Source organism: Chionomys nivalis, chromosome 17 (genome assembly GCF_950005125.1).
Source record: "Chionomys nivalis chromosome 17, mChiNiv1.1, whole genome shotgun sequence".
Classification (NCBI taxonomy): domain Eukaryota; kingdom Metazoa; phylum Chordata; class Mammalia; order Rodentia; family Cricetidae; genus Chionomys; species Chionomys nivalis.
The window spans coordinates 19,055,754-19,081,743 of NC_080102.1; the positions used below are offsets into that span (position 1 = coordinate 19,055,754).

Below are 25,990 nucleotides of genomic sequence, written 5' to 3' on the forward strand. Positions count from 1 at the left end.
CTAAATAAACTCCCACTGAAATTCATAGCAATCCTTCTCTGCACTGCAAATGTATGCCAATTGACAAGTATACATATATACATATGTATCTACATACACATATCACAAACATATATAACTAAATGGTAAAATATAAACACACACATATGTATGTGTATATATATATATATATATATATATATATATACATGTTAAGTATATCTAATCATATGTTATGTAGAGATGACATTAGTTTAACTGCTTTACTTTTTCTCAACTAGATGGATATTTCCCAAGAGCAGAGACTGGTATATTTTTACGTCCTTCACAGACTGACATTACAGAAAGCCCTCAATGAATGTGGTGTTGTCTATTTCTTGATACTGCAGCAGCACAATAAAAAAAACACCCATCCATCTACAGTTTCTCAACTAGATGCTAACATTGTTTTATTCACAGCGTTTTAGGAGCCTCTTGATGGTTTTCAGAAAGAAATATGTTTGTGTTTTAGAAGTAGACACCGGGGACCATAAACTCTTTCTATCCTTCTAAACAATAATTTCCCTGCTTCTTTAAGTTCTCTCAAAGGAGAACAGACTCTGAAGGACAGGATCTAGTCTGGAGAAATCAGGGAGAAAAGAGACATTTAGGCAGAAAGAGGTTTGATATCTATGAATATATGAACACATTTACTTGGCAACTATGGGCAAGTTAATAAGCAAATTATGACTCCCTCTTTATTTCTAATAGTAGGGGCATGACCTAAGGGTCCATATGAAGCACTTAATGGATATTATCCTGTTAATCTTGATAGGTCAGTCTTGATGTAGGCACTATTAGCTTTTCCTCCAGATGAGGAAACTGAGGCACAAGGAACTTAACAATTTGTTCAGGCTCACACAGCTGAAAAGTCCCAAAGCTGGAATTTGACCCACCCAGGCGAGTCTTCAGAAACATCTGCTGTTTTGCCCTTCACAAAGGAACGTGCGTGGGATTGGTGTAGGCAGACCAGTGGAAAAGCACTTGCCTACAAAGTGAAAGGCCTTGGGTTTGATTCCCAACACTGAAAAATAAAGGGACACTGTGCTCACAAATGTTCTCACGGATGTCATAGTTCTTCCCAGGTGTTCTGTATTAACAAGAGAAACCACTAATGCCAGGCATAAGTTAAAATCACCGGGTCTTTTCAGTTTTATGTTTAGGAAATATTTTAGAAATCCCTTTCTTACTATCTCTACCACCCCACCCTACTAGTCCAAGCTACAGTGAACTTAGCTTTCAGGGTAAAATGGGTCCCAAAGCAGTTTGCCCAAGTCCATTCTGGCAAGCCTTCACATGGTAGCCATAATGGTCTTAAGAGACATGGTTACGTTATTTATTTGGTAAAAATCCCTTTAAAATATTCTTAGGTGTAAATGGAGACTGCTTTTTTGTTTCCCGACCACCTAGACCCAAATAATCACACAAAAACTATGTTAATTATAACACTGTTTTGTTAATGGCTCAGGCATATTTTTAGCTAGCTCTTACATCTTAAATTAACCCATTTCTATTAATCTGTGTATCACCACTAGGCTGTGGCTTACCAGTAAGTTTCTGGTGTCTTTCTCTTTTGGCAGCAACATGGTGTCTTCCTGACTCTGCCTTTTTTCTCCCTGCATTCAGTTTGGTTTTCCCACCTACCTAGATTTGTCCTGCCACAGGCCAAAGCGGCTTCTTTATTAACCAATGGTAATAAAACATAATCATAGCATACATAGGGAAATCCCACATCATTTAAGTACACTAAGATAGTGAGCAAAATCCATAACAAGACCAGGCCTCTCACCTTTCCAAATTATTCTCGTAGACCCTTCTCCATACTACTCTTTGCAGCTGGTTCACAGCCTCTTTACCCCGCTCCTCTGTGCCCATCAACCCATTCTTTATTCTTGAAACACCACATGCATCCCCTTCAGAGTGTTTACAGTATAAATATTAATGTAAACACCTAGCATGTTGCCTACTCATGTTAGGAATAAACAGACATCTGATGACTAAATGGTGACAAAATGGCAGATAGTGCCCTCTGTAGTACACAGGGAAAAAAGTAAACATGTAAAAGAAAGACCAGATGGAAACCGAGCAAAATATTGTCTTTGGAGAGGATGCCTTTTAAATATTTTCTTTTTATCTGTATGTCATATATTTTTATATACAACTTTTATAAAACATATGATATACATGAATGTTCACTAAGATACCCAATGTTTGGGTTCTCCCTAGGCTTTCTTCCCACCTTTGGACCCGCCTGGATTAACTTGTATGGCTCCCCCAGGAACCAGAGTCTGATGGATGACTACCAGGAGTTGAATGAGGGCTTTGGGGAAGGTGTGGCCTTCAGGGGTCGGATCTTGGTGGAAATTGCTGTGGAAATTCTCTCTGGTGGGGCCCAGGAGTCTAAGTTCTCCAAGGCTCTGAAGGAGCTGAAGCTGTCTTCCAAAGACAAAGACTCCAAATCTAAAGGCTCGAGCAAGGACAAGGCTGACAAAGCAGATGACGGCAAAGCCCAGCAGGCTACGGACAAGACTAACTCCATGGAGGTGGAGGTGGAATCTTTCGCTGTGCCCCCAGAGGTAGGTATGAACATCACTCCTCTGGGCCTGACATAGGGGAGCCCAGCCCAGAGGTAGACACTTGCCAGGGATCCAGAAGGCCTTTTCCTGTCCAGGTCTCATCTTACCTGAAAAATTGTGCCTACGTTGTCCACATGTTCCACATCAGAAAGAGCTACATGAGAAGAACTGAGTATTGTTTTATGGAGTTCAACCTTCCTAATGCTGCGACCTTTTAATAGAGTTCCTCATGTTGTAGGGATCCCCAACTATAAAATTACCTTCATTGCTACTTCGTAACTGTAGCGTGAATCATAATGTAAATTTTTTTTTTTGGAGATAGAGGTTTGACAAGGGGTTGTGACTCACAGGCTGAGAACCAGTGTGAAATGACTTCTGCCTTATGGCCTGCCGTCATCCAGTCTTTCAAACCACCCATGGGCTCCTTGACCAAGCAGCCTTGGTGAAGACCAGGTCTCAAGCCTTAGCTGACCTTAACTTGCTATGTGGGCTTGGAAGCCCCTTCATCTTTCTGAGCTTTATGTTACAAAGGTAAATGGTGGATGCCAGAGTAGATAACTCAACAGCCCTTTTCAATATAAAAGCATTTGTGACTGACAGGCAGGTGGATCCCTTGCAACAGCCTTTAGGGTGCAGAGCACTGCAGACACATGGGATCGATTGGTCTTTCTGCCCATGTGTAACAGTTTACTCTCTTTGTCTGAGTTCCCTAATTCTGTGAGGAAGTCACTTTGACTCCGGGCCTGCACCAAGGCAATAGGTTAGCACATTTGAAGCTCAAAGACCCAAGGATCTGGGATCAGAGCGCCTGAGAAAGTTACTCAGCAACACAAGCTTCCATTCCTCCAGTTTCCTTTTCTGTGAAATGGGAATGGTCCAGATTCCAAACTCCCAAAGTTGTTACAAAGAACAAATAATAAATGTACGTGAGCCCCCGATGCTATTAGGTCACGTGTAAGGGTTTAGTGAGGCGACTCTCAGCAGCTCATCTTTGATTTTTCTGGGTCTACAAACCTGTTCTGTGCTGGGTCCTCCCCAGCATCTTGGGAAGACAGACAAGCTCATCTTTTGCCATGAAAGGAGAATTTTTTTTTGCATGTTAAGTTAGCAGTTCATTGGGTAATTCTGTGCCATTTTAGACCAGTGGCTAGCTGCGTTTGGACTTAGATTATTGGCCATGATAAATTCTTGTCTGCTTAGTGGTCAGACCTGGCATTTCCAGCTGAAGCAGAGATTCAGGCATCAATGAATCACACTAGACCAAATGAGTTTCACTAACTCGGCTTTCTAGTGTGAAAAGGAAGCCAGCTCTGTCTAGCAATTCTTTCTCTCTGTAGATTGTACCAGAAAAATACGAGGACTTTTTACTCTTTGGAGCCTTTTTTGAAGCGACCATGATTGACCGGAAGATTGGAGACAAGCCCATCAGCTTTGAAGTTTCTGTTGGTAAGTACAGACACGTGTTCATTTCTTGAATAAATGATCAATGCTTCCATGAAGGTGATTATATTCTGGTGGAGATGGCAGGGGACACCTCATCTAGGAATGGTAATTTCTTGTCTACCCAATGTCACATAAAGAGTAGATGAGTTTCTATAGGTTTATTTGTTTGTATAACAGTAATTAGTATAGGTTTGGGTTCAGGGACTTAGATGACTAATCTTGGCTCCATTACTTTGGACTGACTTAATTTCTCTGGGTCTGGTTTCCCTCATATATAAAATGGGAACTGCAGTAACTCCTCACAGAGCTGTAAGTTTAATAAACTGATGCGAAACATCACACGTTCAATAGGTGCTATGGTTAGAGTTCCCCGCCATCACCCTTGGCTATAGGTGCTATGGTTAGAGTTCCCCGCCATCACCCTTGGCTATAGGTGCTATGGTTAGAGTTCCCTGCCATCGTCCTTGGCTCTAGATGCTATGGTTAGAGTTCCCTGCCATCATCCTTGGCTATAGGTGCTATGGTTAGAGTTCCCTGCCATTGTCCTTGGTTCTAGATGCTATGGTTAGAATTCCCCGCCATCACCCTTGGCTATAGATGCTATGGTTAGAGTTCCCTGCCATCGTCCGTGGCTATAGGTGCTATGGTTAGAGTTCCCTGCCATCGTCCTAGGCTCTAGACGCTATGGTTAGAGTTCCCTGCCATCGTCTTAGGCTCTAGATGCTATGGTTAGAGTTCACTGCCATCGTCCTAGGCTCTAGATGCTATGGTTAGAGTTCCCTGCCATTGTCCTTAGCTAGTGTGCACCTCATCTGAAAGGACTCATGGCATCAGTGAAGAGAGTGTCACATTTGAGCAGTTCTGTTGCAGCAGGGTAGAGGGAAGTAGAGAGGGGACTCACTCCTGAGCCACACAGCTGGAGACCATGGGACTCATTCCTTCTGGGCCACACAGCTGGAGACCTGGCACAGAGTCCCCTGTTTGCATGTCCACAGGGTGCAGATGTCTGTTAGATCTGTGAAAGTTAGTTCTGACAAGAGAGGCCTTTGTTTTGTTTTTTACCTTTTGTGGATTTATTGAAAATAGATTTTTTTCTCATATAATATATCCTGATTATGATCCCATCTCCTTCTACCCCTCCCAGTTCCCCTACCTTCTCTTTCATCTGGATCCACCGTCTTTCTGTCTCTCATTAGAGAACAAACAGGCTTCTAAGGGATTAGTGATATGATCTGATCTGATATGATATGGTATGATGATATGATATGATGAAGCAAAAATTAACACATCAGCATTGGTCAAAACAAAAAAAGAGTCTAAGAGAAGACACAGAGAAACAGAGACCTGTTCATTCTCATGCTCAGGAAAACTATAAAAACGCTGTAACATACAAAGGGCTGTAGAGCAAAAATGAGAAGAAAAATATATAAATAAAAATAAAAATAGTAAGGTGAATAAAAAAAGAAAAAAGAAAGAAAAGAAAATGTCCTGACATGTCATTATTATACAAAGAAGTTCCAATGATGCCACTGAGCTCCCGTTCTGTTGGAGATATACTGCCTGGGCACACAGTACCCTTAAGAGTACTTAGTTTGTTTCCCCAGTAAGACTTACTTGGAGGAAACGAACTGTTCGTGTGAAAGTGGTTATCAATTTGAGATTGCTTCTGGGTTAGGGATGGGGAACCATGTCCACTTCTTTCAGGTCTAGGACCCCCAACTGGAACAGACCTGTGTAGTCCCTGTGAATGCTGGGGAGACTTTATCTTATGTGGAGATGTGTATAGCACAAGGGGGCCCTATTTGGAACCCCTTTTTACTCACCCCCACCCCACCATCACCACCATTCTCTAACTCTGTCAATACCCACTCCCTCTTACTTTATAACACATGATGTAGCCTTTGGGTACTCAGACAAGAAGTCTTTTCTTAGAGAGGAAACAGTTTTGAGAAGGTTCCAATGGTAACCTATCAAATCTCCATGATGAGTTTTGGTAGGAAGTACACACTAAGGTGTTGGAAGAGCTGATAGCTCAGAGAGCAAAGGCACTTGCTGCTGAGCCTGATGACCGGGTGGAAGGAGAGGACCCGACTCCTGCAAGTGTCCTCCGCCCTCCATACCTGCTCATGAGTATACGCACATACCCAAAATAATGTAATAAAGTTAAAATCGATAAAAATAACATGGCTCTAAAAACTTAACATCTCCAGTGGATTTTCTTTTCCTTAACTGTCTTTCTCAATTTGCAACTTGTGTAGCTTTTTCAAACAATAAGATAAGATTCGTTGGCTTCCTCAGTCTAATTTTCTTGTTCTCCGTCCTTTGTTGTTTCTGCCTTTATCCTGAGACCTTATTTCCTTGTTGGGAGAGGGCGTGGGTACACCAAGTTGGCTGATCCCACCTGCTGACACTCTCCCTTTGCCATCTCTTGCAGGGAACTTCGGGAACCTGATTGATGGAGGCTCTCATCACGGGAGCAAGAAGAAATCGGCTGAGCTGACTGAAGAGGATGTGCTTCCTCTGTTGCATGAAGGAGAAAAAGATGTGCCCCACGACTCTGCCATTTCCATGGCCTCCACCACACACCCAGAGAAGCCTCTGGTGACAGAAGGGAACAGGTAGGAGGAACAGGGCAAGTGAGAATGAAATTTCTGCTGGGTGGGAATTTTACCAATTCCTGGGACTGTTTTGTTCAGCTTTTCAGTAAAAAAAAGAAAAAAAAAACGCAAATTTTATCACAGTGCTGTGAACACGTCACGAATAGGGGGAGCAAGAATAACCATCATTCTATCTTATAACCTCAACCCTCTAACAATACATCCCTCTAACGGCAGAGCAGCCACGATGGCTACCAGACACGAAGCCCCCTTTACTCTTAACTTAGAAGCATGGGAAGCTAGGAAGAGGCTTTCAAGTTTCAGCCCAAACCCAGCTGATGCTTATCATTCTTGTCAGCGCCCTACCAAGTAAACTCGACTCGGTAGGATTATTGAACATGGAATCTCTGACCTTAAGTTTGCCACGGTAATTGACAAACTAAAGAATGATGGTGAGACCCTAGAAATGAGCATCTTAGCAGCTGGGAGTCTGTGCTCACCCTCACGACTCCTCGGTTCATGCACATTTTCAGCCAATATTAAGAGTAAAATTATAGAGATGTTTTAAAGAAAGCACCGCTAAGCATGGCACAGGAGGTTGATGAGAAGAAGCAAAGACATGCGTGCAAGAGTCTTGCTTTGCCCCGTCTTGGGTTATTTGCATGAGTAATCTCTACTGCCATGGATTCTCCTGGTAGCCCACTGCTGTGCCCATTCTGCACGGGAGGAGACTGGAATCTAGAGAATGTTACTCCGCTGCATCAAGGCCACATCATTGCTTTTCAGGCCTCCACTCTTTTCAGCCCAGACGCTTCCCCTAGGAACCGACTTCCCAGTCTGCTCCCTCAGACACTCCTGTTCCTAAAAGGCCGAGCAGACGCCCCATTCGGGTGGTTTATAAACCACTCCCAGACTTCTTTCTTTTCCTGGACTCCCATCTCTGACAGATCCCTCCACTCAGAGTCTTCTACCTCACAGCTCAGGGGTTCTCAGTTCTTCTTCTTTTCCATATCCAAAAGATTTAGTTTAAATTACGTGCATATGTGTGTCTGTGTGTGGGTATGTGCCCGTGTGAGGGCAGGTGCCTGCTGAGTCCAGAATATGGTATCAGGTTCCGTGGAGCCAGAGGGAAGGAAGGTTGTGAGGTTCTCTGCAAGAACATTACATTCGCTTGACTGAGCCATCCCTCTAGCCCCAAGTTCTGCTTTTCCTTTCTGTCCAAAGCCAGTAAACAACAAGATCTGGTCGGTATAAATCTTAGGTATTTTTTGTTTCCTTAATTCTGGCTGTGTATTTGTCATTGCTGTGACAAAAATGCATGACAACTGGAGGCGAAAGCCTTATTTCGTCTTATATTTCCTGGTGATACAGTCCATCATGACGGACTGGCAGCTGGTCACCTTGTGTTTACTATCAGAAAGCAGAGAGTGGACAGAAAGTAGTCAGGCAATACATCCGATGATCACTTCTTCCAATGAGACCTCCTAAAAGGTCTCCAACCTTTCAAAACAGCATGTGCTGTTTGTTCAAGCACACACACACACAGACAGACAGACAGACAGACATAGACACACACACATGACCCACCCACACACATATAAACAGACACACACAAATGAGAGACATACACACATACACAGACAGACCGACAGACACACACAAACAAGCAAACACACACACCCCTACCTGGCTTGGGTGCACCATTCCCCCGAATACCCCTTTCATCCAGCTGTTCAATGTTCCTGAAAGAGCCCCAGTGGTATACTGTTCTTTGCTGCTCCTGGGATTTTGAACACGCTTCTCGATTGGCCTGGCAACAAGCCCACACCTTGGCTATTGGCTTCCCTTGTCTTTCAGGATCCTTCTCTCTGTACCAAGTCTGACTGAGCTTTCTGTACTCTTTAGGGATTTAGTGAGCCCTAATCACACCAAGCTACATGGTTTCATTTGTCTCTCTTGCCTCTGTGACTGATCACCTGAGGGCAGAGACCTCATCTTCACCCATTCCTGTACTGGACACACTCTATCTGGTTTTCAGAGAGTTGAGGAGCTGCTGTGGACACAGGGTGCTGTGGGAGCAGAGAGAGTGAGTGGGTGACTAACTCTACCTGGGAGGACATAAAGAATTGGGACAGTCATAGAGAAGACGGCATTTTACAAGATAAGAGGGGATTTCAGAGATAGAGAAGAACACAGGGCAAACTAGGGCAAAATAAAAATAATTTTAGTTAGGCAGGGCATGGTGGCACACACCTTTAATCCCAGCATTTGGGAGGTAAAGGCAGGCAGATCTTCGTGAGTTCAAGGCCATCCTGGTCTACAAGAGTAGTTCCAAAACAGACTCCAGAGGTATAGAGAAACTCTGTCTCGAAAATACCATTTCTTTTTTTTTTTTTTTTTTTTTTTTTTTTTTGTTATTTACCTTCTTGACGTTTTATATTCTCTGCGTTTTCTAAACCTTGTCCCTTTTCCATGGGTCACCTTTGGAGGGCTCTTTTTAGCTCCAAGGCAGCCATACCTGGCTCCCCATCTCCACACACACCAGAAAGAACCCGGAGCTTCCTTGTGCTTTAACTCCAACTTACAGCTTGAGAGTGTCAGCTGCACCTGGGGTCAGCAGCTCAGGAAGACCTTCTGGGACTACTCAAAGGGTCTCAGCATCCCCAGACGTTCTCCGCCTGGATGGGCTATCCCAGTGGACTGCCAGTGGGACTCCGGGGGGTGTCCTGTGGGAAGGATTTAGAGAGCATGGTCTCCAGGTGCCCTTGGACGGATTCTGTGCTACTGCTGCTGGGCAATTGGCTGCAGCTGGGTATAAGTTATGATGGGATGTTTGAGGGCTTTCTCTCTCTCTCTCTCTCTCTCTCTCTCTCTCTCTCTCCTCTCTTCTCTTCTCTCTCTCTCTCCTCTCTTCTCCCCCCCCTCTCTCTCTCTCTCTCTGTGTGTGTGTGTGTGTGTGTAATTGAGCTTTCTTTTTATTTCTGACTCCCTGTATTGAGGCTCTCTGTCCATATAGTAGTGAGCCAAGGAGGCAGCAGAGGCACTGGAAGATTTTATATCTCCAGTAGTCCTATGTATGTACACACAGAGAAATACAGGCACACATGGGCACACACAAACATGAACGCATTACTCCTAATAAAATTCCACTGTGTGTGTGTTCTGGGAGTTCTGTTTTTACAAAGTGTTTGCACACAGTCTGTGCTGGGTAGAGGTGAGGATTAAATCAGAGTAGGTGACGCCCAGTGGAGGCTCTGACATCCCAGGATTGCAGGTTTGTCACAAGCTGCTGTTCTGTTGGCCCGTCGCTCATCCTGGCAGTCTTCACTTTCCATGGGCAACCAGGCACTCTCTCATCTGCTGCTTTTCCATCTGAACTGTGGTTTACACAGTGAGCCTCGACTGCCTGGTCCTTGAAGACACAGCAACAAAACTCTGAGGACCGTAGAGACAGAGGCCCAGAGTGCCATTAGCGCATGCTAACCTAAGCAAAGAAACACCCAAGAGGAAGTACAACAGCGTGTGGCTGCTTGCTTAGATGCCGGGTTCTTGGTGAAATGATTTGAGAGATAAAGCAGAGAGTAGTTTGGTTTCTGACTTTTTGTCTTTGCTGTTCTCTTGCTGAAAGGGCAACTTCAGTTTCCAGCCAAGAACCTCTTTGACTTTCTTTCCTGAGTGGACACCTGCTGGTTTGTTTATTTTTTCACAGAGTAGACCAGGGGGCCCTTTGCTAATTCTGTCACACTTCTGGAGAAATTTAGGTTGGAGAGCTAAAAATGAACATCCAGTCTTTCAGGCTAAAGAGCTTTTGTTGGAGAGGATAACAAAACATGTTCCCCTCCCCTTTTCTTTTCTCTTCTCCCCCCTACAGTGCTTTTCTTTCCTCTACCTCCCTTCCTCCCCTCTCCCCTCCCCATCCCTCTCCCCTTCCTTTCCCCCTTTCCCTTCCCCTCTTCTTCTCATTGCTCCTTTCTCTCCTCCCCACTCTCTCTGTCCCTTTCTTTCCAAACCACCATAAATAGATTTCTCGAAACAATGTCCACATTCTCAAAAGTCAGCACCAGACCCACCCTAAGCATTTTGTTCCTGCCTTCCATCCATACTTCTCTTTACAGTCTGTATGCTTGTGAGAAAATTACAGGGGGACTGGGGAAACTCTGACCCTTAAAACAGCTGTCATTAGCCAGGGAACTTCCCCGGGTGGCTATGCCTCTTCCACTGACCCTGCCTCCACACCCACCTAACCCCCTTCTACACAACAGTCCTATCTTTTCTTGTAGTAGGAGCGACGGGCAGGCCTGCTTTTCCTCCTGCCCGGCTCCTGCACGGCTAGCTTATGTCCCACAATAACAACACACAAACTGTATTCATATAAACACTGCTTGGCCCATGTCTATGCATGTGTGTGTGGTGACTCACCAGGGAGATTCTAGCCTACGTCCATCTTGGGTCGGAGCTTCATCGTGTCTGCCCTGGAGAGGAGCGGCATGGCGTCTGAGCTCACTTCCCTTCTTCCCAACATTCTGTTCTGTCTACTCCACCCACCTATGTTCTGACCTATCGGGCCAAGCAGTTTCTTTATTAATTAATCAATGATCTTTCAACATCATTTTCTGGCTTTCATTTAATTCTGTTAATGAGCTTTTCCTATCAGTATTAAAAGATACTCATTCCACGGCCACCATCAGGCATTCCTTGGGGTTCCATATCTTTGCTGGTGGGCTATACATTTTATCACTTGCTAGCCAAGCAAGTCACCTGTATTATTGACACCAATGCCCACCAAGTATAGGATGCATAAATGGATGGATGAATAGATGGATGGATGGATGGATGGATGGATGGATGGATGGACAAACAGATGAAAGAATGATGCTAAGCCACCAAGTACTGGTTTAGATTGGGATGTATGCCTTTATCCCCATTAGTAATATATACAACATGCTCAGAATATACATTTTGTTCTTTTCCTTTATCGATTTAAGCCTTGTTTAAGGAAGATTTGCCCAACATATTCTACACACTGGTGATGATTTCTAAGTTTTACCCTGTGTCTGAGAATAATGTCTTCTGTCTGTTTGATTTTGAGAGTTTCGTGTAGCCCGACTGTGCTCGAACTCGCTATGTTGCTGAGAGTGGTTTTGAACTCTTTCTCCTCCAGTTTCCACAGCACTTGGGATCTCGGCATTGGTTTGGTGGCAGCTCTCAATCCCTTCCATGGTAGTACCTAATTCATCACTCATTGTCCACAGATCTCCAATCATATTCTAAGGATGGCAGTAGTAGCTTTGTCCCCACCTCTCTGCACCCCTGCAGGATACATACAGTCTAAACAAACATCTGGAATTGCTTGAAAACCACTGATTATACCTGACTTCCACACCTCATGTGCCTTCACAGAAATTACAACTATTTGCCTTTTGGTGCCAAGAAGCCCTGTGTCTCCTTCATCAGTTCCTGGGGAGACCAGACATTCAGACTGCACTGGTCCAACATGCTGGGGAAAATGGCTGAGCTCTTGGTAGGTGGCGTCACTGGCTTATTGGGGAACGGGGATAAAGATATGCTTTTCTATTCAACCAGGGTCTTCACCTCAGGTGAAACATCCCTGAATTGGGGCTATTGTATTTATTTCATGGCTTTTATCACCATTACTCAGAGGAATGAGAACGGTTTGCAAAACACCCGGAATTGAAATCAAACTATCCAAATCAGAATCCCTTCTTTGCCATTGGCTCTTCCGGGACCGAACAAGTGGCTGGTTCCTCATCTCCCAGATGCAGGCGGGGAAGAAACCTCACAATGGTGACAAATACTGGTTTCAACTAGTCCTTTCCTTGCTGTCATATTTCCTTCCCGCCCACAGGTCATGGGGAGGGACAGCCTCTAATCCCCTGCTCACTGTCCTCAGGCTCACCTGATGGCTCTCACTTTAACTTCCTAGTCCACTAGAAGCTTCACTAAGGAGAGAATGCTTATCTCTCTCCTCTTAGCTGCACAAGCCAACTTCTGTTAAGCAAAGCAATTCTGGCTGTGGGATTCTAGGCGTTGGGGAGCTGGACTCTGAAAATAGCCAGAGAGGCCAGGACTAGGCTCACACAATGTGCAGGACACAGACTTTGCAAGGCTGCCTTGTTAATTCTTCAGACAGAATAGATATAGTTTATCCCTAAGAGTAATGACAGAACACACCAGATATTCCTTAGAGGCTGCAATAGCCTTTAATGCTCTCTTTTAATTCCCTGTTCAGTCTTAACAGCCCTTCACGGCTTCTATGACTAAGTTTATTCCCCCTATGGTGGTGGTATAGATGGTTCCTATTAATTTCCCATTTTATAAACGAGAAACTATGTATAATGAGATTAGTTTACCAGTTAGTGGCAGCCTGGACTTGAACCCAGGTATGCCAAGCCAGATCCCAAATCCTCAGCCTGCTTACTCCACTGTGATGCCCGTTCTTTGTTTATCGGAGGTACAAAGAACGGAGCTCGAGTTCTCGAGTTCTTGAGCAGGTGCCAGCCATTGGCAGGTGGCAGGAGATGCAGCATTTGTAAAGTCTAGCAGAGCAGGAGGAACATTGGCATTTCCCTACAGATCCCACTTTTCTCTGGGATGCTGAACAGAATCCTAGAATTCTGGCTCAAAGAAAAATGAAAAATTATTAGGTCTATCAGCATATAGCCACTCTTGTGTCCAACCTACCCTGTTCCCTGCCCCCAAGCCTGATATACTCAGAATCGCTTTTTAATGTCAGTGGGGTTACATTACTTTCCAAAGATGACTTAAATATTGACTTAGAAATCTTTTATAATTATGTATAAAGTTTAAAATTGGGAAATATTTCTCATGATATCAGGTTTTCCACGAGGTAGGAGACACAGAAAGCTGCTTAGTTAAGTAGGAATGGATCTGGGACTCAATGGCTCTGAGTAACACAGTAAGGCTCATCTGGACCCACAGAAAGGGGGGGACTCAAAGTGGGAATGCCGCAGCGATTTCCAGCTAAGCTCAAGAAAGTGAGGGGGCTCCTTCTGCCTCGCAAAACCCACAGCGACAAAGACAGGCAACTGTTGTTTCTGGGATGTGGCGATCAGGGATCTCCACAAGTCCCACAGCTCTATGGTCTGTCTTCAGGAAGAAGGAATAGAAAAAGTGAAGGAACTGGTCAAGGTCTCAGAGGAGGCACCGGAAGAGAAGATGAAGACCGTGTTCTGTGACTTCATCAGTCAAAGCAGGTGGGTGTCAACCCCAGGCGGCTCCGGTGGACTCAGCTTCTAGTGACCTTGAGAAATCAGCTGCTCTTGCATGTATTTGGGTGGGCACTTTACAGCGTTGTATCCCCTCCTGGTACTTAAACAACAGCAATATAAGCCAAAGGAGAGAATCCAAAACCAGACTGACCAACTGCTAAGATTCCTTATGGAACAAAGATGGTCGATACTCAGCAACTATGTGGCAGTTAGAAACATAATGCTACATCAAAGTGCTACTTAATTGACTTCAAAGACCCAATTAAGGACTTATTATTTAGGTGGCAGGCAATATAATAAGAGACTTTGAAAGGGTATAGTGACCTATTGCTGAGTAACAATTTACCCTCATCTAGGGGCTTGTCACAGTTTTTTTACAGAAATGCAGGAGTCGTTTTTGAGCACAGGACTCCCTGAGTAGCTGGGACTAATGTCCTCTCTAGGCCCAACCAGGCGGAGTCCACTTCCCAATCACTCACGTGGCTAGCTATGGGATTCAGTGCTTCATGGGCAATTCAGTTCCTTGCTAGCTTTCGATTTGAGGTCATCCTCCATCCAGTGATGCACAGGTGTATCTACGCTGCTCTCACCACGATGCACAGATGAGAAGCGTTGGAGAGAACGTCGGTTAGATGGAAATCACAGTGGGTCTCAATTGAAGCCTCATCTAATTGCTCTTGACACATCCTCTTTGAACCCAGTCCTGAGTGCAGCCGGCATTAGCAGCAGGGCGATCCTGTAGCCGCAAAGACGATAGGAGGGGCTCTTTCAGGGCCTTGAGAGGCAACTTGTCCCATGTGGAAGCAACTTGGACCATCTCTTAAATTAACTCAGCCAAGACAAGCAAAAATGAAGCATTTGCTAAAAATAGAATTACTAAAAAGCAAATGGAGATGAAATTATATCAAAGGTAAAAACCAGTAGTCAGGCAGTAGATACACCAGATAGTCTGCTGTGTGTGTGCATTTGTGTGTATGTATCTATCTCCATATAATCTACACACATATGTAAACAAAGAAATAAATGTGTTGTTTGTGCTGCCTTTATTTGCTTTCATTTTTCAATACAAAACAATATTGATCACTAGGCCTGCTGTGAGCCAAGTGCCACCTACAATTTCCTTGGAACATCTTTAAAAATTTTCAGAACCTCACCTCTCATGTTGGAAAGTATTGGCAAGCAAGTAATAGCTCAATAGCTCTTCTCCATTGGGGGTTGCTTGAGGACGATAATTAACGGTCCCTCTTTTTCTTCATGTTTCCAGTCAACTGGAAAAAACATGCATGTGTGTCGATGGCTAAAATGGTGGTTGTGTAGTTGGTAGGTGCAGGTCTGAGAAAGCAGGAAGGATCTGAAGTCAGATGGGATTCCTGCTTCCTGCTCCTTTCTTCGTCTCCTGTGGTCTCCTGCACAGCAAGGACGAGCCACTCACCGTGGAGGGGTGACGAGGCTGTGCACAGTCAAAGAGCAAGCTGGTTCTGAACGGTGGAGAATGAATAAAACACACACACACACCTTGTTACTCCCCTCAACTTGGATGCGGAAGAAATGTATCCCCACTGGCCTCTGTGTGATAGGGGAGATCCTGGAGAGGTAGCATGTCTCCTTGGACTGATCCATCCTGGAGAGTAGGGTGGGGTTCCCTGTTCTTCTAGTAAATACTGGGATGCAATGAGTGGGTTCCCATCTCCAGATATAATATAATTCTCCTATTCTATGTGAAAAGGAATAGGAAATACAGCATTAATCGTATCCCCACAGAGAGTCTGGCAGGGTTTCCAACAGGCACCAGGCAGAGGGTGAGGAGTCGCTCTTCTTATTGTCCCCTCTGTAGGTTTCCTTTGTGCTGGTTTTCACTGCTGAAGGATCACATACACATTGTATAACATGTATGTCTATTTTCCATATCCTATACTTCTGTTATGGATATGACATTAAAAGATACACTTTCCATTTTCTCTACATTGCTGCTTTCAGGGAAAAGAGATTGATTTATCCTCCTGGACTGGTTTTTTCCCCTGCCTTTGTAGACACACATCCTCACATACCCCAGTCATAAAACCCTATTTCTTCCCAGTAATAGCGGACATTTGTCCGACAGGTCGCTGCTGCTCTCAGAAATACAGCACAGGCCTCTTCACACATAGGTAGATCATAACAAGTTCAACTGGCCTTTAACCACATTTCATTGTTCTGTTTATGTTATCATTAAAGAAAATACATTCTTGCAAAATCATTCCCCTATTTGCAAAGAACAAGAATTTTAGTGTAATTTTTTAATCAAATTATCTCTGTGTTAGAATGTTTATAGGTCCTATCAGGTAGTTTGTAAAAAATAACCAGTTACTTCTACAGTAGCATATGTTTTCCATATTCTCCCATATCACCACTAATTTTGCATAACATTAATTCTGCAAATGAAGTACCATTGATTTTAAGTAATCAGTAAAGACAATATGTTACTTCTGCAAATTTTCATACATTTCTTCTTGAATTGCATCCAAAGCCTTTATTGTTTTCCTTCTTGACACATTTTAAATTTCATCTCCAAAAATAATATTCTTCAAGAAGATGGGCACATATCACAGTCTTAATTCTAAAATATCTGTTTGATATGTAACATTTTAGAAAAGCCGTTATTTGCTCTAAATATGTAAGGCAGAGGACTGTATTATTTCATGCAAATTTGCTCTGAGATTTGATAGCAGTTACAATGGGTATGTACTGAAAAAAAGTAAAATTCATAAATTCCCCCAAACTAACAGAGACATAGGGTCTGGGTATCATTTCCGTATTTATTTATTTATCTGTTGGAAATGTTAGCACCCCACTGTTAAAACCTAAATTAAAAGCCTTGGTTCTGTGGCTCTATCAACTTTCCGTTGTGCTGCAGAAAGCGGATATTTTTTCAAATCTCTGGAATCACGCAAATGGGTTTTCACTAAGTAGGCTGCAAAACGGATATTCTCTTTCAGGGCCTATATCTCTGAAGCAGAAAAGAAACCGAAGATGTTGAACCAAACTGCGTTAGATAAGAAACGGCTCACGCTCTGCTGGCAAGAGCTGGTATGTGAAAAGCTATTTATATTTTTGAACAGAGTTAAAGCATGTTTAAAAATAAACCTCACGGATGACACATAGGTCGCAGGCCAGACAAGGACAAGGTTTAAATAACACGTTTTTCTGTGAGGTAGAGGCAGCAGTGGGAAAGAGCGTGTGTTGGTAGGAACGGAACTGGCGTCTATCGAGGATTCACAGCGATGAGCTGGAAGCCCGGCAGTTCCACTTCAATAGCTGGGTGATTAGAAAAAAAGCTGCTCTTTCTGAGGACATGGCTTCGATTCTTAGCACCCTCCCACGTGGAGGCTCACAACTGTCTGTGACCCCAGCTCCAGAAGATCTGTTGCCCCCTGCTGGCCTCAGCACATATTGCACATGGTGCAGAGACACATACAGCCCAAAATGTCCATATACTTCTTTTTTAGGGCTACGCTGTTAGACTCTTTTACCTTGATGTCTCTCTCACAAACCAAGTAGCTAAATAAAAGTAACAATTCTCCCTCCTCGGGTTCCCACTGAGAATCGTGTTAAGCGTTGCTAGTACTTCTTGAGGACAGGGAGCTACGGCCCACTAGCACCGTGCCTGTAGATGGTTAAAGTCCTTGTGGAATGAGTGACAGCCGAGAAATGCCAGTCCGAGTCGGGTCCTGAAATACCTGACCTTGAACTTTCAATTTCAGCAATAGCTCTAAGGGACAGTTGGGTGGCACTGTGGCATGTGACAGTTCTGCCAAGAAAAACCTCTCCGTGTTTGACTTTGGTGGCAGGATGGGAGGGGCATTTTAAAGATAGGAGCAGGATTCAGGAAGATTCTTTTTTTAAAAAAAAGAGATCACAACTAGCTAATCCAGTTCTAGAGAGTGAACACAGGTGCCCAAACCCTTCCTTCACCTTTCTTTCCAGATGACTTCTTTTTTGTCCCTCGAGATGTCCCAGGTGGCTGGCTTCCATCATCTGTAAGACTTTTCTGCTCTGGTTCTCTAGATGCTGTCTGTGCCTTCTCTCCATCCCATATTCTCTGCAGAGTTCTGTCTGCTTGTTGTCTGTCCGTCCTGGATCGAACCCTCAAGGGCACCCTCTCCATAATGCCTTGTATCTGTCTCCTTTCTCGCCACAGTGGACAAACCTACATGAGGAAGAATTTATTTAGGCTCAGGATTTGAAGGGATAACGCTCAATCACGCCAGGGCAGGTGCAGTAGTGTTTGTGGTTGTGGGAGCGTGCAGCTGGGGCTCTTCACGTCTCCACGCATCAGGAAGCTGTGGGGGATGGTAGTGTTCAGTGGGCTTCCTCTTGTTTATTCAGTCTAGGCTCCCAGCTCCACAGATGATGCTACCCACATTCAGGGTGGATCTTTTCTCTTTGCTAAACCTCTACAGAGACACCCTCACGTGCACACCTGAAGTTGTATCTCATTAATGCACATGGTATTTAATCTAATCAAGTTCACCACCCTAGACTCATCTCTAGGTCGGTATGTCTTGCCTCCTAAGATGAGTGATGAAAGAATAGTGCATGAGTACCTAGAGTAACAACTGGACACAATTTTAGTTGCCATTATTGCAGTTATTATTAAACACTAGGAAGTTTAGTTCAGATGCTGTCTCGTGTGCATAAGGCCTGGACAAGTTTCTGCACTTTCTAGATCTCAGTGTCTATCTATCTATCAAAGAAGGTTTCTACCGTCTCCACAATCTTGTGTAATTTCTAGTCAGTCGTCAATGTGCACAATGTCAGACTCAGGACAGTCCTTGTATGGAGTTTGCAAACACCTTCAGGATACTCCAGCCATAAAGCAATGTTTGTTCCCCAGACTTCTAGAAAGATCGACACCAACTGTTTTTTTCTTTTTAGGGTGCAATGCTCAAGGAGGCCGAAGGGGTCATTCAGCAACAGAAGAAAAAGTTATCTCTTGCGGAGATGATCAGTGAAGCCCAGGGCTTTGTGGAGAAGATTCGATTTCTAGTGGATGAGGTAATCAACCCTTCAGACAAGCTCTTTGGGAAGATGGGGAAGAAATCTTCCCGGGGTGGGGGTGGTGAATGAGTTGAACATTTGCTTAGTGATGGGAAGAAAAAATTTTAAAATTAAATCAAACATAAATAAGTATGTTGATTTTTCATAGAGCCAGAGTATCCAGCAGAATAAAAAGCATGTCCCTTAACACAAGAACTCCAAACAAGATCATGGGGACATTGATAGGTTTTCAACCATAAAAGATTTTAAACTCATGTTCAATAATGAATTTTGTAAGGAATGTTTTCTGGTGTCTTCTAGAATGATCTTTAAAAGGCATCATATACAGAATTGTTTTTGAGGCCTACAGGTATGGACACCCTTCCTGCCTTGGGTGTTGTGAGGATGGTGTTGGGGAGAGGTACTTGAATTTTCTGTTCCGTTGGCTCTTGAACATCACGATTCTTTCTCTGAGCATTTGTTCCCTGGAAGCGGATTAAGTGTTTAAATGTTAAACAGTAGACAAGAGGATTTGATGAAGAACATGGAAGGTTTGAGTCGGGGTTGGGTCTTCCTGTCTGTCACTAACCAGCCGTGTGTCTGGAAGACAATTCTTTTGAAAGGAAAGGTATTGGCTAAGGATCCTCAAGACCAAGTTTTCAGCACAAAAAGTTTTACTTACCCCAGAGGGATGCAGGACTGGGAATAAGAGACAAAGACAGGAGGCAGAGGAAGGGAGAGAAGGGGAAGGGAACAAGGGAGAGGGGACAGGGATGTTTGTCATAGAGGGGCAAAGGACTGCCTCTGGAGACAGACGTGGCAAATAAGCAAACAGCAGTTTACCAAAGTAGAAGGAGAAAGCCTGTATTAGGATGAAGCATTTAATTTTATTTGGACATGTTAATTAGGTGAGCCAAAGGAAGTTTTTGATTGCTGGACCTCAGCACTTTGTTATCTGGACCTTGGTAGTCAGTCTTAGGATGAAGACTAAACAAAAGAATAGACATTGGTAGCTAGCTTTAGGAATGCAATCTGATGGATTTTAGCAGGGCTGAGGGAATGGGAGAGAAGGGCAAGGCCTGCCAGAGCCATTTTTGTGAGCTGGCTGGAGTCCCTTACCTTTGCCTTTGGTTCCACATCAGCTAGAAGGAATGGATGCCCCTCTTCAGTATCAAATATGTATGCCAAGGGTCAGCAAGACAGAGCATCTACTTCCAGCTCAAAGCACTATGCCTCCTATTTTGGTAGTTATGTTGGTCAAGAAATGTACATTTCAAACATAAAATCATGGAACACTTGAAACGAAAACCTGTATTTTCTTGTTGCATAGCTCAGTTTTTCAATTTCTATAAAGTTTAGTGGAGTTTCTCCAAATGGCTGAAATGGAAGTTAGCTATTTGGCAATGAGATCTCCGGCACAAAGTTCCTCTAGATTTGTTTTCTCTTTCCTAAAAGCAACTGGGAAATGGTTCAAAGGCATTAGCTCACTTTTGTTCTTGTCTTTTCACTTGAACGTTCCGGAAATGTTACACGGATCTGAAGAAATCTAATGCTTTGAAGTCAAGTCAATATCTACATTCAGAAAGAATCAGTGAGAATCTGTAGAAAAGCATTAGTTTAGTAAATCAAGAAATGTAGTTTAGTATATCAAAGATGCCCAACACAGGCCCAGCAAGCACAGTGGGAGCCACTCGCATTCCTACTGCATGACCAAAATGTTTTCTTCTCAAGGAAGTGACACTTCACTGCCTACTTTGTACAGATGTTTAAATACCTACATTTTTTTCATCTGTCTCCTGTTTGCTGAAGAAGGTTTTTTTTTGGGGGGGATAGGTAAACTCTAGAAGCACATCCATTAAATACCAACCTATCTGATCATATTTCACCTCCACACAGCCACAGCATACTATCCCGGATGTCTTCATTTGGATGCTCAGTAACAACAAGAGAGTAGCATACACCCGCGTTGCTGCCAAAGACCTGCTCTACTCCCCAGTCAGAGAGCAGATGGGCAAGCATTGTGGGAAGATCAAAACCCACTTTCTCAAGGTAAGTTGACTTGAGGCCAAAGGACGACCCATTCCTTTTATCCTGAGTGGCTTAGAATTTTAGCATGTCTAGAACGCCTTCCAGTGTTTACAGAAACAGGGGACAGCTGGGAGACCTCAGGTTTCTTGATCTAAACTGCAGTTCAGAGCATTCTTCTAGCTTTCCAATTATCAGGTCTTCAGACACATGTAGGTTTCTCTCTCAATCTAATGCCCAACCCTCTAGCTTAGATTTTCACTCCTTTGATTGCTAGCGAGACTGGACATTTTCTCTATTTGGCTCTCCTGTCATTTTCTTCTGTATAAATTTTCCAAGGCATCTCTTCACAGGAGTTAGTCTATATTTTTAAATGAACCTCATTCATACATACAATTAATATATTTGCTTAAATTGAAGTCTGTCCTGATGATGAAGGCCTTCAATCCCAAATACTCAGAATCTGTGGCATTTCAAGGCCAGCCTTGGCTACACAGTGAGTTCAAGGCCAGCTTGAACAACTTTGTGAGATACTGTCTTAATTTTTTTTCTTAATTAAAAAGAAATGATGGACATGTGGAGGAGATACAGCTCAGTGGAATGAGCTTGTCTAACACATGCAACGCCTTAGGGTCAACCCCCAGTGCTGAAAAAAACAAGATAAAAAATAAATGAGTGAAAGGAAGGAAGAAAGGAAAAGAGAGAGAGAGCCAGAGCCAGAGAGAGAGCGTTGTTTTTATAGTCATACTCGATTTAGGGGCCATCCTATTCCAGCGCAGTCATTTAACTAATTACATCTGTAGTGACCCCGCTTCCAAATAGGGTAGCAATCTGAGTGCTGAAGATTAAGAACTAAAACAGATGAATCTGGGAGGAACATAATTCAACCCATCACAGAATTCTGGGCAAATATTTACACGACAAGTTTCTTGATATTCTTCATCCGTTTGAAGAATGTTTGTTCTGTTTTCCTTCCACTGCATGGATGCGGCTGTGAGGATTAAGTGAGTAGATTCAGGCAAAGGACACACACCTGTGGCTCACGCAGAGTAAATCACTCAACAAATGCCGTGTTCACACAATGGGCATCCAGCATCCCAGAGGACGTTGTTATCCCCTTCAGAACTAGCGGTGCTTAATCTGACTGGATTTAGAATGGACGATGGGAGTATCTGACATGCGGGAAGTGCGGGTGGCGCCATGCCACAGGCTGGGGTCTCAGACCGAATAGAAAAGAGAAAAGGGGGTGAGAGTTGAGCACCAGCATCTCTGGTCTCTGATTTCTGATTGGACCTGAAGGGACCTGATGGACAGCGGCTTCGCCCTCCCACCTCTACACCTTCTACCCACGGCTGCACTGACTGCAGCATCCCTTAAGTCATGAGCCAAAGTGAGTCCTTCTTCATTGAAGTTGCCCTTGCTGGAATTTGACGCAGCAGTGAAGCAAGGTTTTGTTTTTTTCCTTTCTTATTAAGCCGGTGGCTTTGCTTATCTCTTTCAGTCCTGTGTGTAAAAGAACTTTTAAAATCTGCTCCTATGAATTGTAAATGAAGAAAGGGCAACATTTTTTTTTTAACCCAAGTCATTCATCCCAAATATCAGAGGCTGTCTTTAACCTTCTCCATTCAAAGGAGGTCCTAGAGAGTGGGGTGTCCTGCCGTGTGGCTGTTCACTCACCTCTTTAGTACCCTCAGTAGTCTCTTTATTGTTCTTATTGACTCTCCAGTCTAGTCTCAAAAGGTTGAATAAATCAACCTGGATTGTGAGAGCAATTCTGATTTGTGAATGTTGGTGGGACTTTGTTTGTTCATTTGGGTGGAAAATTCATTATGTTATGAACTTTTAGAATATAGCAGCGACCCTGTGGAATACTTCCACAGGATTTGAGTTGATTTTTGGTTCTCACTGTAAGTAAGCACACACACCACACACGCACACACACAGACACACAGACACACAGTTTAACAGTTTGTTTACTATCAGTAGAAGGTGATGATATTTGCTTTCTCTTTTCATTAAAGAATTAAGAATTTCAGCCTACTTGGGAGGAATATAGCATAGTATGTTAAGAGCCACACAACTTAAATACTTAAAACTATGGTCTGTATGTCAGCAGGCCAACACCAAGAGAAAGAAGTAGGGAAGCTCAAATGCTACCCTGGAACTGTATTCAGAATCTGCACTTTAACTAGATGCTCAGGCAATGTATGTGCACACACACACAACATGTGCAATGCATGTACACACACACAACATTGCAATGCGTGTGCACAGACACACACACAGCATTGCAATGCATGTGCACAGACACACACACAGCATTGCAATGCATGTGCAATGCATTGCACAGACACACACAGCATGTGTGAGCTGCACAGAGCGTGTGTGCCTTGACTCTAATCCTGTCTTGTTCTGTGATGTTAGATAACTGTGTTTATTTCCCCGACATTCATCCTCTTTATCTTTAAAATATACTCACTAAAAGTATTGCAGCACTGTTAGGAGACCGAGTGAAACGGTGCTTGTAATGACATGCAGGTGACAGAAAATTCTGCAGGAAGAAATGTTAGGCCAGGGCCTAGACCAGAGAAAGTTCTCAATGAGTGTCAAGCGTTATTATTTTGGGGATCACAGTATTTATTCAACAAATATTTGCTGCATTCTTCCAGCACCAAGCACTCTTTTTGAAGACTTGGAAACATCACTGTGACACACCAGACAAAAAAACCCCTGCCTTTATGAATTGATGTCCCAGTGATGGCTACAAATAGCATAAGAAATGCTGTTACTACAACAAAATACTCTTAGGCTGACACATAGTCATTCGTGTTTTCCTTTGTCCCATCCCTCTCCTCCTCCTCTTTTCCTCCCTCCCTCTCTTTCATTCCATGCCCTAAACTAAACCCCAGGGCCTTCCAGATGTGGATCAAACAGTATAGCACTGAATGAGACCTTCAGTCATCTCAATAAATATTTATCTGCTTGAACAAGTTTTCAAATAATTGGAGAAATTATGAAGAAAGGTTATTTATTTTATTATTATTTTAAAAAATTTTTAGGTTAGAGAATAATCACTTTACCTAAAAGAAAGTCAGTTTATTTTATTTTTTTAGCTGAGTAAATAACAGCATCCTTCTTCCGAAGGGTTAAATCCCGACTCCTCTGCAGTGGTCCCATGCTCACTGATGTGAGCTCTTCTGGTCAGTAAGCTTTCTGTACCATTCTTGGTGCAGCACAAACACTCACTAATATGAGCTCCTACTACCATATCTATGTGTGCATTCCTTCCTCCTTCTGGGATGCTTTCTTGACTGGTCCTATTCTACAGTACTGACCAATGCTCGTAAGTGTGGTAGTGCCCTCCTAGCCACTGAGAGTGTTCAAGACACCCAGTGGGGGGGGGGGCTGGCATGCAATTACAGTGTACATACTATTTTCCCTGGAAACACATACCTATAATAAAGTTTAATCGACAAACAGAAGTTTGTAACAATAAATACAATGGAACATTTATATCAATATTGTAATAAGCCTTATTGATCACACATTTCTGAAATTTCTCATTTATTACTTCTGAATGTGCAGAAGGGAAGATGGAAGCTGAGTACAGGGAGCTGTGCATTTGAATCTTAAAGAAAGAATGGAATGTGGATGATCCTTCTGCTTCCCAAAGACTAGTGATTCTCAACCTTCCTAATGCTGCAACCCTTTAACACAGTTCCTCATGTTGTGGTGACCCCAACCATAAAATCATTTTCCTTGCTACTTCATAACTGTAACTTTGCTACGGTTATGAATCATAATGTAACTATCTTTTAGGCAGGATATCTAAAATGTGACCCCACAGGTTGAGAACCACCTGCCTCTCTTTTCTCACTTGTATTAGCCACTTCTCTTGTGTCCATAACCAAATACCCAACAAGAAACAGCTCAAGAGGGACGGTTTGCTTTAGGCTCTCAGTCTGAAGCCACACAGTCTGCTGCAGCCTGCTGGGAAGGCGGGGTAGGGGAAGCATGATGTAGCTAGTCTAGTCATATTCTGTCCATAGGCAGGAAGAAGAGAGATGAGTGCTGTGGCCCAGATCTTTTCCTCTCCTTATGCACTCTGGGATTCCAGCTCACAAGATGGGGAAGCCGGGCATTTAGTGTGTGTCTTACCCTCCTCCCCACCGCTGAATCCTATGTAAACACTCTCACAGACATACCCAAAGGTCATTAATCCGTTAGATGCTTATTCATCCAATCAAAACGATAATAAAAATTATCCATCCTTCATTTGAGTGAGTGCCAGTGTCCAGATCTGAGCTCTTGGAGGACTGGGCTGAGCCTCAGAGTCTATGATGCACCTCCCTGGAACTAGTCCATTGGCTGAAGCCCAGGGGCACTTGCAATGGCTGTTTGATTGAGTTGTGGCAGATCTGCTTCTGGAACCTTCAGAGAAAGCTCCAAAGGCAAACAGCCATACTCAACTTGGAGTCAAAACCTCCCCGTGGATGCTTTGGAAGTTGTCAGAACAAGTCCTGACTTGTGGTAACTTCCTCCATGGAAAGAACTCGGTGTCGGAGAGAAGTTACTGAGAGGCAATTCCAAAACTCGCCGTGAAGAGGCACTTACAAGAGTCAACAGGATCCGGAGAAGTAGCTGTGCCTTAAGTGTCATTGGCTCTGCTCAGACTCGGCTTAAGTGCCATCAGCTCTGCTTATCAGAGGTCCTGAACACCATCAGAGGTGGTGGCAGGCAGGCACAGGAAGATCCCAAACCGGTTGAGTAAGAAACAGAAGAGGCACATTGGATGAACCCATCTGTGTCCTCGTGGTCTTGGGTATATGACCCACACACACACATATATTTGCTCCCACACATCACTTCCTGCTCCCATCACAACACCACACACACACACATAAGCACTCCCCCTCCCCCACACCCTATGCCTATTACATCTGAGGCCATCACAGGAGAAGAAGCAGAGAACTTAGGGAGTGTCAAGTCACACTGCTTAAGGGGGATGAAGGAACTGGAAATGTCTGCCAAACAAAAGGGCCTGGGTGAACAGGCAGGACTACAG

The 25,990-nt window shown here is 43.7% G+C and overlaps 1 protein-coding gene across 1 annotated transcript in view; it reads left to right on the forward strand.

Annotated features, from left to right (window-relative positions):
• Fer1l6 (fer-1 like family member 6) overlaps positions 1–25,990 on the forward strand; it is a 112,891-nt gene that overhangs the window by 21,619 nt on the left and 65,282 nt on the right. Inside the window, exons 10-17 of the mRNA XM_057792116.1 lie at positions 2,245–2,594; positions 3,932–4,040; positions 6,472–6,655; positions 12,035–12,155; positions 13,769–13,869; positions 16,860–16,950; positions 18,799–18,918; positions 20,797–20,949. Of these exons, the coding sequence (XP_057648099.1) occupies positions 2,245–2,594; positions 3,932–4,040; positions 6,472–6,655; positions 12,035–12,155; positions 13,769–13,869; positions 16,860–16,950; positions 18,799–18,918; positions 20,797–20,949 (1,229 nt within the window). The remainder of the gene's footprint in view (positions 1–2,244; positions 2,595–3,931; positions 4,041–6,471; positions 6,656–12,034; positions 12,156–13,768; positions 13,870–16,859; positions 16,951–18,798; positions 18,919–20,796; positions 20,950–25,990) is intronic.